This window comes from Vigna unguiculata, chromosome 8, assembly GCF_004118075.2.
Source record: "Vigna unguiculata cultivar IT97K-499-35 chromosome 8, ASM411807v1, whole genome shotgun sequence".
NCBI classification, from domain to species: domain Eukaryota; kingdom Viridiplantae; phylum Streptophyta; class Magnoliopsida; order Fabales; family Fabaceae; genus Vigna; species Vigna unguiculata.
Genome location: NC_040286.1, coordinates 12,866,145 through 12,879,217, shown reverse-complemented (window position 1 = coordinate 12,879,217; position 13,073 = coordinate 12,866,145). Strand labels below are relative to the sequence as shown.

Below are 13,073 nucleotides of genomic sequence, written 5' to 3'. Positions count from 1 at the left end.
TGAGTTGTCCTTCACCAAAGGTGGTGTACAAATCCACGTACCCTTGCGTTTGCACCCTTTCTCCTGAAAATCCTACAATTTCATCTACGAATGGAGACATTTGCCACTCCGATATTTGTAACTTCTTAAACGTTTCCCAGTAGAGTATGTTTACCGAGCTTCCCTGGTCGACTAATACCTACTTCACTGCGAAATTTTCAATTTCGACAGTGATCACCATGGGATCGTCTTGGTTAGGATCGATGACTTTGAAATCGTCGCTTGTAAAGTGATAGAGGGCATGTTTCTTCTGGCGGGAGCTGATACCGCATTGACGGATTGTACGACTCTTAAATGTTTTTTGCAAGCTGTAGTGGTGCTTCCTCCGCCAGCGAATCCTTTGGAGATTGTATTAATAGTTCCTCGCAGGGGAGGTTTGTGTCCTTGCTGACGGTTTCCTCTTTCTTCTCCGGATTCACGCTGATCTGGTGCTCTATAGTTATCCCGCGAGTTGGGTTCTCTTCGGTTGGTGGTCTCCTTGCGACTGGCTTCATATCTCCTTGTTTCGTCTGCTCTGTTCTCATTTCCGCGTACTACAAAGCACTGGAGGTGTCCAGCTTAGATGAGCTCTTCAATCTTGTCTCGCAGGGCCGTGCATTCTTCAGTTGAATGCCCGAAATTCCCGTGATATCTGCACTGTCACGTGGTGTCAGCATTCGGAGGTGTATTTGCCCTCCTGGGAGTACTTAAGAGGTCAGTGTGCAGGGCTTCTTCAAGTACCAATGACCTTAAGGCATTCAAAGGTGTGTACTTAGCAAATCGCTGGGTTCTTGGATGGGCAGGTGGCCTTGATGGGGCCTTACGCGCCCCCTCCTTATCAAGCCTTCTGTCGGTCGCGTTATCCTCGGTAGCGACTTTGTTTTTAAAATCTTTTAGCTCCTCCATGTGCATATACTTGGCTGCTCTTTGCCTCAACTCAGCCATAATAGCTGCTGGCCTCTTGCACAGGCTGTCAGCGAAGGGTCCGCTTCGCAACCCGTTAATCATCTGATGGAGGACTACCTCCGGGCTCAAGTTATGAATGCTAAGGGCTGTTTTCCCGAAGCGTTCCACGAACGCTCTGAGGGGCTCTCCCTTTTCCTGGCGCATGTTTATGAGGGCGAGAGATGTGAGGTTATGTGGCCGCGATGTGGCAAATTGAGTTTCGAATTGAGCCGTTAAAGCATCGAAACAATCGATGGAAAAAGGAGCTAGGCGAGTGAACCAGCTGAGGGTTGCTCCCTTAAGTGAAGTGGGAAAGACCTTGCAAAGAATCGCGTCGTTTGTGGTGTACAGGCCAACTTGTGTGAGGTACACATGTATGTGCTCATCAGGGTCTGTTGTGCCATCATACCTATCGATGACCAAGGTTTTCCATCCAATAGGTAAGGGTGTCTCCATTATCCCATCGACAAAAGGGTGCCTGCACACATTTTTTTGCATTGCGGAGGTATTAGCTGTTCCCATAGTTGGGGGGTTCTGCGCACTTTCTTCGACAGTTTCGGTGCGTACTGGCTGGGATGTAGCTTGAGTTTTGCTGGGGCGTGGTTGCTCTCCTTCGCCTTCGTTGTTGCTTTCTAGCTTTTGTTTGATACTGGCATTTTCTGCTCGGAGCTCTGCGAGTTCTTGTTGTATGGCTCGCATGATTGCCATCTGACTACTTTTCGCTGCTTGCCCCTCCTGTCCGTTGCTTGCCATGTTTCTAGTAGACACCATGTGCATCAATTTTCTTCGGCCCCACGGTGGGCGCCAAATGTTCCTACCGAATACAAATGTACCCGCGAACACAAGTTATACTCGGACCAATGACTTATTAGATGCACGCGTCCACCTACTTCGCTTCAGCTTTTAGATCCAAGAACCTAATTGTCTTCTCCCAGTGCCTGAGTGTCTTCTCCCAGTGCCTGAGTGTCTTCTCCTAAGTGCCTGAGTGTCTTCTCCCAAGTACCTGAGTGTCTTCTTCCGATGAAGAATTCTACTGGCGGGGGCCTACAAAGTCACTCCGACGCTCAAGTCAGTGTCAGAGCAATAAATGACTACAATAGTAAAAAATAGCATGACCTCTTTACCTCGTGAACAATGCCTTTTGTACTACTTTAATGGGCCAAACCCTATAGGCCTAGGGTTTTCGCTGCTTGGTAGGTTTAGGTTTCACTAATTGCGTTTAATTATTCTTAATAACTTATCATTCCTAATTTCTTCAGTACTTATCGCAGTTCACTTGGTTGAGGTGTCTTCTGCCCCAAATGCCGAGGTTATTACGGCTCCTTCATTATTCGTGTGCTATAGAGTCTCCTGGTCCGGAGTATACCCGGACCAACATATTGGTATACTTCGCATGCTGGGGCATATTCTTCACTTCAAGGTGCCTACTTCAATTAGAAGTATCCCTTCCCCCCAATATGTACAAAAACATAATATTATCAAATATTCAATATTAGGAGGATGATTGTTTCTTTCATATCAAATACTTTGAAATAAATTATAATTGTCTACATTTTAGATTAGAATACCAAATAAAATTTCATGAGAACCAAAACATTTATTAAATTTGCAAACTACAACATTGATGAACTTAGTTGATAAAATTAAAAAAATTTCAAAAAATATAAAAGAAAAACAAATATTCAATTAAAATATATTTTAAATGTTTGTTTACTTCAATTTTTTAAATTCTAATGAATCTCTTTTTTATACACTAATAAAAGTTATAATACATCAGTTGATCAAAATGACACAAAGAACAAATAATAAACATAATAATGAAATTTTGACATAGATTTTGTATCTTTTGAACTTCAATATATGTTGGATAGTGACAAAAAAATATTCATAGCAATTACATTAAACTTTTATATTGTAGTAAATAAAAGTTATTTATACAATTAAAGTGAAAAAATTATAGTATGATTAATAATGAGTTATAAAATAACAAATAATTAGATATAATATATCGAAATATTATTCTACATGATGAAAATAAACAATAAATAAAAATATTAAAAAACTAACAAATGTGTGTTTTATAATAATTTGATAGACTAGTGAAAGAAATCGCACAAAGGAAATCAAATGTATAATTAAGGTATGATAAGATGAAAAATACCTTAGAGAACTAATTATTAAATTATGTTTGAAGTGGTTAAAATTAAATAGAAATATCATTAGTGACAAAAAAATTTGTCATTAAATTACAAATAAATTGGTAATTAAATTGTTCACTAAATCAAGTACCAATTCGATCATTGAATCGATCACTAATTTTATCACTGATTCAGACAATAAATCAATTACTACCACCAATGAGGAAAAATAGTGACTGATATGGGTTAATGACTAAATCAATCACTATTTCATGTTTTTCTTGTAGTGAATTATCATATATTATTCCTAAATATCATTATATATATATATATATATATATATATATATATATATATATATATATATAATTTTAACCACTTCAAACATAAATTAAAGTGAAAAAATTACAATATGATTAATAATGAATTATAAAATAAAAAATAATTAGATAGAATATTTCGAAATATTATTCTACATGATGAAAATAAACAATAAATAAAAATATTAAAAAACTAACAAATGTGTGTTTTATAAATAATTTAAGAGACTATAGAAAAAAATCGCACAAAGGAAATCAAATGTATAATTAAGGTATGATAAGATGAAAAATATCTTAGAGAACTAAGAAAATTTTTCAAATATCAACATATATACTCAATGGTTGAAAAATAACGAAAATTATTTTAATGAAACAAAATAGTTCTTCAAATTAAACAAAAATTAATAATAATAATAATAATAATAAGTGAAGATTTTTTTTATATTACCTTAAATTGAGAGTATAAACATTCTTATGTGAAAGGAAAATATATAATAAATAAAAATATTAAAAAATAATAGAAATATTCAAATGTGAGGCATAATTTTTTTTTAATTAACATATATCATTTTAACATAATTACATAAAGATTATGATAAGATAAAAAATATATTGGAGATGCGAATGAGTTTCATGACAAACCAAATAATTAAAAGAAATAAAAAATAGAATATATATATATATATATATATATATATATATATATATATATATATATATATATAGGTTACTTAATTAATTGTGAATATTTTAATAATTTAAACGAGTATGGAGATATGGTGGGGACAGGTATTATGGCGGGAATATGTACATCCCCATACCCATCCCCATACCCATACCCAACGGAAAAAGTCGGGGATTCCCCATACCCATACTCAGTCAATGCGGGGATTTCCCATCAAAACGGGGACGGGTTCGGACAATACCCATGGGGACAGGTTTATTTGCCATCTCTACTTACCAGTGAGTGGCAAATCTTGACCAACATTGTTGGAGAAACCAAAATAATACATTTAATTATTGTCACAAATAAAATAAAAAAATGAATACATAATTTAGTATAATGATAACTAAACAATAAATCACACATATCTAAAAGATTGTCAGAAGAAAATTTGATGATAATCAAACCACACTTAAAATCCAGTTATAAAGAACACACAGTACAATATTTTTCCTTTTTCTTCTATATTCATAAAATAAAAGATTAATATACGAGAAAGCGGCGGACCATTGAAGGGACATAAGGGGCCATGGCCCCCCCAAAATTTTTATATTTATATAATTTATTTAATATATAATTTTAAATATATATTTAAAAATTAATATTTTTAATATATTTTATATATTTGATATTTTAAATTTGTTTATACATCTATATTTATATAATAAGAAAAAGTTCTTTTTTTTTTGTTTTTCACATTTTCAAATTTACCTTTTAAATATTTTTAAAAATAAAAATAATAATTTTATTAACATTATCTTTTAAGTGATCACTTGTTTAACTTAATCATTTTTTTATTTGAAACTTAACCATTATAAATGAAAATTAATTATAGTAAAATTATAAAAAAATATTTGTATTTATTTTATAATTATAATGATAACAACAATTCTAATTTTATTATTTTTTATTATCATAAAAATAAATTAAATACAATGTTTTTATTAGTTTATATAAAATTTTGAAATTACTCTTTTGATTTCTATTTTTGTTAAAAAATATGAAGTTAGTCCTTCAATTTTTTTTAGTCCCAATTGACCTAGGTTTTGAAAAAATGATACAATTTGATTCTTTTTCGTTAAATTTTCTGAATTAGATCAAGGTTTTTTAATCAAAATTGAAGTTGTGAATAAATATGATTTGCTTTGTTGATGTAACTAATATAATCCTAGTATCAGTTTTGATGAGAAATCCTTACTCCATTTCAAGAAATTTAATGAAAATGACCAAATTGCATTAATTTTAAACAAATCGGACCAAATTGAGACTAAAAAAAATTAGAAGACCAATTGTTGGCAAAAAGAAGGAAGTCGAGTAATTTTGAATGATGATCAAGCACTAATGAAGACAAAGTGTTCAATTATGCAAATGTTATCTTGTAAAATAAAATAAGTGTATTGTAGAATAGTTTAATTAAACTTAGAATCAGCAGCATGACATTCGTATTTCTAGAAGGTTTCTTATTTTTAGAAAAACTACAGTGATAATCAATTATCACTATTGATAATCGATTATCTGTGCAGAACTTGTATTTTTCGAAAACCTACTGGAATAATCGATTATCTCCTGAAATAATCGATTATCCTGTTCAAAATTTGCTTTCAGGAAACCTACTGGAATAATCGATTATCCTCAGTGATAATCAATTATCCTTGGCGGTTGGAACATAAACATTCAGTTTTTAACTTAAAATTCGAAAACCTACTGGAATAATCGATTATCCTTAGTGATAATCGATTATCCTTGGCAGTTGGAACATAACGGCTCAATTCTTAACCTAATTTTCGAAAACTCTATTTAAGGAACTGCAGTTCAACTTCAGAAATACCTTTTGAAGATTCAGAGTTCTTTGGCTGTGACTGCAAAGTGTTGCTCTGTGAGATTCTTAAAGAAAGCTTGAAAAACCTAGTGTGAGTGAGCGATAACTTTTTCTAAGTGAGTTCTTAGAAGATTGAGTGTTGTGCTATTGCTAGGAAAGCTGGTCATCCTCTGTGAGATTCAGGGGGAGTTTTGTTCATCTCTTGTGGTTGTTCAAGAGAGGTGTTTTCTAATCTTTTCTCTTATATAATCTGTTGTAATTTTTTATTATTATAGTGATTGAGTTAATCTTCTTGTTTAAGAGATTAACAACTGGACGTAGGGTCTTTTGATTCGAACCAGTATAAATATCAGTGTGCATCTTCTTCCCTTAAACTCCTTATTTATCTGCACTTTCATTTAAAGTAACTATTACTTTAAGTTAATTAATTAAATTTTGAGAAAAATTTTTAAAACCTGTCAAGATTTTTAAAAATCCAATTCACCCCCCCTCTTGATTTTTGACCATTGTTTAGTCATTCCGCTGCGCGATACCAACAATTGGTATCAGAGCTTGCTTTGATAGTCATTCAAATTTTTTTTCGAAAATGGTAGGGTCAAATCAAACTTTTGCTGAAGGTGCATCTATCAATAGACCTCCACTTTTCATAAGTGAAAACTATCCTTTTTGGAAAGTCAGAATGCAAATATTTTTAGAATCAGTTGATAGGGGTATTTGGGATGCTGTTTTGAATGGACCATTTGTGCCTGTTAACGTCGTTAATGAAGTGCAGGAACCAAAGCCTTTTGCTCAATGGACTGCTGATGAAAACAGGCGAGCTCAATATGACGTTAAAGCCAGAAACATTATATCATCTACTCTAACTCTTGATGAGTTCTACAGAATTTCTATCTGCACCAGTGCATGCGAGATGTGGGAAATCCTTCGAGTGACTCATGAAGGAACTGACGATGTTAAATGGGCTAGAAAGAACTCCTTGATACAAGAATATGAGATGTTTCGAATGCAGCAAGGAGAAACCATCTACGATGTGCAGAAGCGGTTCACACATATCGTCAACCATCTCAATGGGCTAGGTAAAACATTTGATACTGATGAACTTAACATAAAAATTCTTAAATCTTTGAATAGGACTTGGCAGCCAAAGGTGACGGCTATCACGGAGTCACAGAATCTTGCAACAATGACCATGGGGGCTCTGTTTGGAAAACTGAGAGAGCACGAGCTTGAGCTGGGAAGACTGAATGATGAAGAAGATCAAGGAAGAAAGAAGAATATTGCATTCAAAACCGAGGTTGTCAAAGGCAAAAAGCAAAAAGAGGAAGAAGATTCTGATGATGATGAGAATCTCAGTCTCATGATAAAGAAGTTCACAAAGTTCATGAAGTCCAAAGGAAGAAATCAATTCAAGAGTAATAAGAAGGAGAATCAAGGAAGCTCCTCAAACTTTAAATGCTATGGATGTGGAGAAACTGGTCATGTAAAAGCAGACTGCCCAAATTCAAAAAGGAGTGATGAAAAGAAAAGCAAGAAATATTATAAGAAAAAGGCATACATAGCATGGGAAGATAATGCCTCAAGTTCATCCAACTCTGAAGGATCCGATGAGGAAGAAGCAAACTTTTGCTTAATGGTCAATAGTGATCACTCTGACAGTGAGGTAAGCTCCTCTGACAATGAAAATGATTATGATTCTCTTTATGATGCTTTTCAAGAATTGCTTGCTAGATCCAGTAAATTAGATATTGCTCACAAAAAATTAAAAAAAGATTTTAAAGAATTACAAGACAATCTTGAAAAATCTCTAGAAGAAGAAAATGTTTTAAAAAATAAAATCTTAAGTTTAGAAAATAGAGAGATTGAGGAAGTTGAATGTGAATCTTGCAAAAGCTATATGTTTGAGTTAATGATTTTAGAAAAACAACTTAAAGATTCTTTAGAAAATAAATCTTTTGAAAAACATGCTTTTGAGAAGAAGAATCTAAGTAGAAATAAATATGTTCCTAAAAATAAAAGGACTCGAAGAGTATGGATAGAAAAAGGAACTGCTCACTATAGAAATACTTGTTTAGCTACTTGTTTTTATTGCATGAAAAAGGGGCATACATCAAATAAATGCAATATTAAACACTATGATGTTCCAAATGGGAAGTATACTTGGATGCCTATTGCTAGATAATTCTTATATCTCTCTAACCCCAAGGACCCAATAAAGTTAATGGGGACCTAAAGAAATTATTTTTTCTTATTTTGTAGTTAACTTCCAAAGCTAGAAAATCATTGTGGTACCTTGACAGTGGATGCTCAAGACACATGATGGGTGATAAAAGGAAGATCAAGAATCTCAAAAGAAAGGATCAAGGATTTCTTACATATGGAGATAACAACAAAGGGAAAATAATTGGAATTGGAGATGTTGGTGGAGGGGATACCTTGGAGATCAAGGATGTGCTACTTGTAGAAGGACTAAAGCACAATCTTCTCAGTATTAGTCAACTATGCGACAAAGGTCTCAAAGTTATCTTTGAAAGTGATTAATGCACTATCCACCAAAAGGATTCTAATGAAATTGCTTTGAAAGGTATGAGACACAACAATATCTATTTAATTGATCTTGATTGTGCATCATCTAGTGATATAACATGTCTAGTTGCAAAAGAAGAAAATCCTTGGTTGTGGCATAAAAGGGCTGCTCATATTCACATGAAATAGTTGAATAAGTTGATGTCTAAGGAATTAGTGATCGGTTTACCAAAAATAAAATTTGAAAAAGATAAAATATGTGCTGTTTGTCAAAAGGGAAAACAAGTAAGATCATCCTTTCATTCAAAAAATATTTTATCTACTTCAAAGCCTTTAGAGCTGTTGCATATGGATTTATTTGGTCCCTCTAGGATTAAGAGTTATGGAGGAAATTATTATGCTCTTGTTATTGTGGATGACTACTCTAGGTTTACTTGGACCTTCTTTCTTACCTTAAAAAGTGAAGCCTTTAAAGCATTTAAAAAATTTGCAAAATTAGTTCAAAATGAAAAAGATTTGAAAATTAAGATTATAAGAAGTGATCATGGTGGGGAATTTCAAAATGAGTCATTTGAAAAATTTTGTGATAAAAATGGAATTTTACATAATTTCTCTGCACCTAGGACACCTCAACAGAATGGAGTTGTAGAGAGGAAAAATAGATCCTTAGAGGAACTAGCTAGAACAATGCTAAATGAATATAATGTTCCTAAATATTTTTGGGCTGATGCTGTGAGTACTGCATGTTATGTTTTAAATAGAATGCTTATTAGGCCTATTTTAAAAATTACTCCTTATGAATTATTTAAAGGTAGAAAGCCAAATATTGCTCATCTTAAAATTTTTGGATGCACGTGTTTTGTTTTAAATAATGGAAAAGAAAATTTAGGAAAATTTGATTCTAAAGCTGATGAGGCAATATTTCTAGGATATTCTCTTACTAGTAAAGCATATAGACTCTTTAATCGAAGAACTTTGAATGTTGAAGAATCCATGCATGTTGTCTTTGATGAAGTTGTAGACCTTGAGGTGAACCCTCTTGAGTCAAATAAGCAAATTACAGGTGATGAAGAATATATTCAGGAGGCCCTTGATGAGATGTATTTAAATGAGAATCCACCTTATCAATCTGAAGATCTTAAAAAATGTTGGAAGTCACCAAGAGGACTATCTCTAGACAACATCATTGGTGATATTTCAAAAGGGGTAATCACTAGAAATATGAACAATTTTTGTATGAATGTTGCTTTTGTTTCGCAGATTGAACCAAAAAATGTTCAAGAAGCTCTTCAAGATGATCAATGGTGCATTGCAATGCAAGAGGAGCTCAATCAATTTGAAAGAAATAAAGTATGGGAATTGATTCCAAGAGATGAATCACTTCAAGTGATTGGAACAAGATGGGTTTTCAGAAATAAGATGGATGAAGATGAAAATATTACTAAGAACAAAGCTAGGCTTGTGGCAGAGGGATATCGACAAGAAGAAGGTATAGACTATGATGAAACATACACCCCTGTTACAAGGTTAGAAGCTATACGCTTACTTCTTGCTTATGCCTCTATTATGAAATTTAAATTATATCAAATGGATGTCAAAAGTGCTTTCCTAAATGGTTTTATCAAAGAAGATGTGTACGTTGAACAACCACCTGGTTTTGATGGGAGAATTAAACTTCTTCCTTGGTTTGCAAATTAAACAAATGGATGAAAGGACATTCATATCTCAATCTAAATATTGTAAAGAAATACTTAAAAAATTTGAAATGGATAATGCTAAAGCAGCAAGTACTCCTATGGCGACTTCCTGCTATTTGGATAAAGATGAATTAGGTATTGAGGTAAATCAAACCATGTTTAGAGGTATGATAGGATCTCTTTTATATCTTACTGCAAGTAGACCTGATATTATGCAATCTGTATGCGTTTGTGCTAGATATCAAGCCAATCCTAAGGAATCACATCTTATAGCAGTAAAAAGAATCTTAAAATATCTTAAAGGAACTATATCTTTTGGACTTTGGTATCCTTCTGGGGCATCACTTAGTTTAATAGGGTACTCTGATGCTGATTATGGTGGCTGTAAAATAGATAGAAAAAGTACTAGTGGTACTTGTCACCTCTCAGGAAGCTCATTAGTTTCTTGGCACTCCAAAAAACAAGCTTGTGTGGCTTTGTCAACTACAGAGGCCGAATACATTGCTGCTGGCAATTGTTGTGCCCAAATCCTATGGATGAAGCAACAATTAGAGGATTACAGTATCTATCTAAATCATATACCTCTAAAATGTGACAATACTAGTGCCATAAACTTAACTAAAAATCCCATAATGCATTCTAGGACAAAACACATAGAAATTAGACACCACTTCTTAAGGGATCACATAAGTAAAGGCAATTATGTGATAGACTATGTAGACACCAAGCATCAATTGGCAGACATCTTTACAAAGCCTTTAGCCAAAGACAGATTTTATGAGCTTAGGAGAGATTTAGGAATATTAGAAGTCTCTTAAAAGAGCAATAACCTTCATTTTTCATATTTTCGTAAAACAGCGCTCAATAATCGATTATCACTCATGATAATCGATTATCTTCTCCCAAAATAAGTTCTAAATTCCTGGAATAATCGATTATCAAGCAAAATAATCGATTATCTTGACCCTGATCAACATACTCAAAATCGTTCTGGAATAATCGATTATTACTCACAATAATCGATTATTTGCTCATACCAATCATTTCTGGAATTCATATTATGAAACAATAATCGATTATCACTCAGGATAATCGATTATTGCACGACGTTATGTAAAAACTTTCGAAAAAATAGTCGTTGTAACGGCTAGATTTGCTTTGATTTTCGCATTTTAGCCGTTGGGAGCCTACTCTTTATAAATTCCGAGTCCAAATTTCAACTATTCACGCAGAAACGAACTCCTCTCATCATTTGCCCCCTTTTTTCCTTTCAAAAAACCCTAAAAGTTTCATTCTTTGCTCTTCTAATCAGCACCATGGCAAAATCATCTCGCAGAAAGATCCCAACACGTAGACGAATTGCTCCACGTCCAACTCAACCTTCCATCAGATCAGCATCCATTGAAGGTTGGATCTCTGATGAAGATCGAAGGATGAATTCGTTCAGATTTGGAAAAACAAAGCACTCATCTCTCCAAGTACATCACTCTTCGAAAATTCACAGCTGCAGGTTTTGAGTTTCCTGCTCTCTTTAATTTTCAAGGCATCAGACCATTTGTGGAAATGCATGGAAACTACTATCCTGATCTTGTACGAGTGTTCTACTACAATCTCAAGATCAGAGATGAAGTTGCTTTATCAAAGGTGAAGGGAGTGGACATTATCATCGACAATGATATTTGGGAAAATGTGGCGAAATTTCCCATCAATGATGCTGCGGAATCAATTCTCCATGGGATTGATGGCTTCAATCGAATCCTGGCCTATCAATCTTTCTTACGCAATCCAGCACAGGATGTTGGGAGACAATTATTGGCTAGAGGACTAAAAATGGATGAACGACTCATCCATTACTTAATTGTCTGGATTTTGTGTCCTAGAGGAACCAATCATGCTCAGTGCTCAGAGGCTGACCTTCTCATCATGTATGCGATTCTAAATCGTGTTCCGATAAAATGGTCTAGTTTAATCCTAGACACTATGCTCAAAGCAAAGAGGTACCCACAATATCCTCTCCCATATTCCCTCTTAATTTCAAGGATTTGCGAATACAAATGAGTTGATACCACTGGGGAGCTTTGTCAAAATACCTTACGTGCCAATGAAATTGCTGAAAGTTCTCTCAAACAGCTAAAACTTGTTCCTCTTGGTGATACCTATGTCCATCGAGATGATATGCCCAACTATGACGCTGAAGATGAAGATCTTCCTCCTACTGATCCCATACCTCCTGCTACACAAAATGTTGGCTCTTCAAGTGGTGCTGGCTCATCTTTCTCTATAGAAGACAACATAGCCAACATGAACAAACGACTAGAAGAATTATTTCTTCTGTCTAACTCTCGTCATGAAGAAGTTGTCGGGCTCATTAGGGGGATTGATACTAGAATTTACCACTTAGAACATAGGTTTGATGAGGAATTCACTCATGATGATGACATGAGTGCAGAATTTTAGGGGGAGGATTTCTCACATATGTTTTACCACTGCTTGTAGTCTCTTTTCATTTCTGAATCAATAAATGATTAAGTATTTTATCTCCTGCTGTGTGCCCTCAAGCATTATTTCATTTAGGGGGAGCTCTACCCTTTTCTCATATGATCAAAAAAGGGGGAGAATAAGTTTAAATGATAAAGACACATTATTTTATTTTAACCATTCTCTTTGCAAGTCTCTAAATTGCAGGTAGCAACGAGTCCTTAAACGTATTTTTGATCATTATCAAAAAGGGGGAGATTGTTGGCAAAAAGAAGGAAGTCGAGTAATTTTGAATGATGATCAAGCATTAATGAAGACAAAGTGTTCAATTATGCAAATGTTATCTTGTAAAATAAAATAAGTGTATTGTAGAATAGTTTAATTAAACTTAGAATCAGCAGCATGGCATTC

At 33.9% G+C, this 13,073-nt stretch overlaps 2 protein-coding genes across 2 annotated transcripts; one reads left to right on the top strand and one right to left on the bottom strand.

Annotated features, from left to right (window-relative positions):
• Positions 1–678: 678 nt before the first annotated feature.
• LOC114194856 lies at positions 679–1,716 on the bottom strand. Its single transcript, XM_028085264.1, has one exon. The coding sequence runs from the start codon at positions 1,714–1,716 to the stop codon at positions 679–681; it is 1,038 nt and encodes a 345-aa protein (XP_027941065.1).
• Positions 1,717–4,189: 2,473 nt separating this feature from the next.
• Positions 4,190–8,502, top strand: LOC114194854. The gene is made up of 4 exons (XM_028085263.1): positions 4,190–4,210; positions 6,737–7,376; positions 7,563–7,624; positions 8,221–8,502. Exons 1-4 carry the CDS (start codon positions 4,190–4,192, stop codon positions 8,500–8,502), a joined length of 1,005 nt encoding a protein of 334 aa, XP_027941064.1.
• The last annotated feature ends 4,571 nt before the right edge of the window (positions 8,503–13,073 follow it).

Bases quoted from the DNA above. Each gene is read 5' to 3' on its own strand.
- LOC114194856 (XM_028085264.1), bottom strand. From the start codon at position 1,716: ATGGCAAGCAACGGACAGGAGGGGCAAGCAGCGAAAAGTAGTCAGATG.
- LOC114194854 (XM_028085263.1), top strand. From the start codon at position 4,190: ATGGAGATATGGTGGGGACAG. The intron at 7,377-7,562 runs GTAATAAGAAGG...CCAACTCTGAAG, and splicing joins AGGAAGAAATCAATTCAAGA to GATCCGATGAGGAAGAAGCA. The intron at 7,625-8,220 runs GTAAGCTCCTCT...CTTATTTTGTAG, and splicing joins GTGATCACTCTGACAGTGAG to TTAACTTCCAAAGCTAGAAA.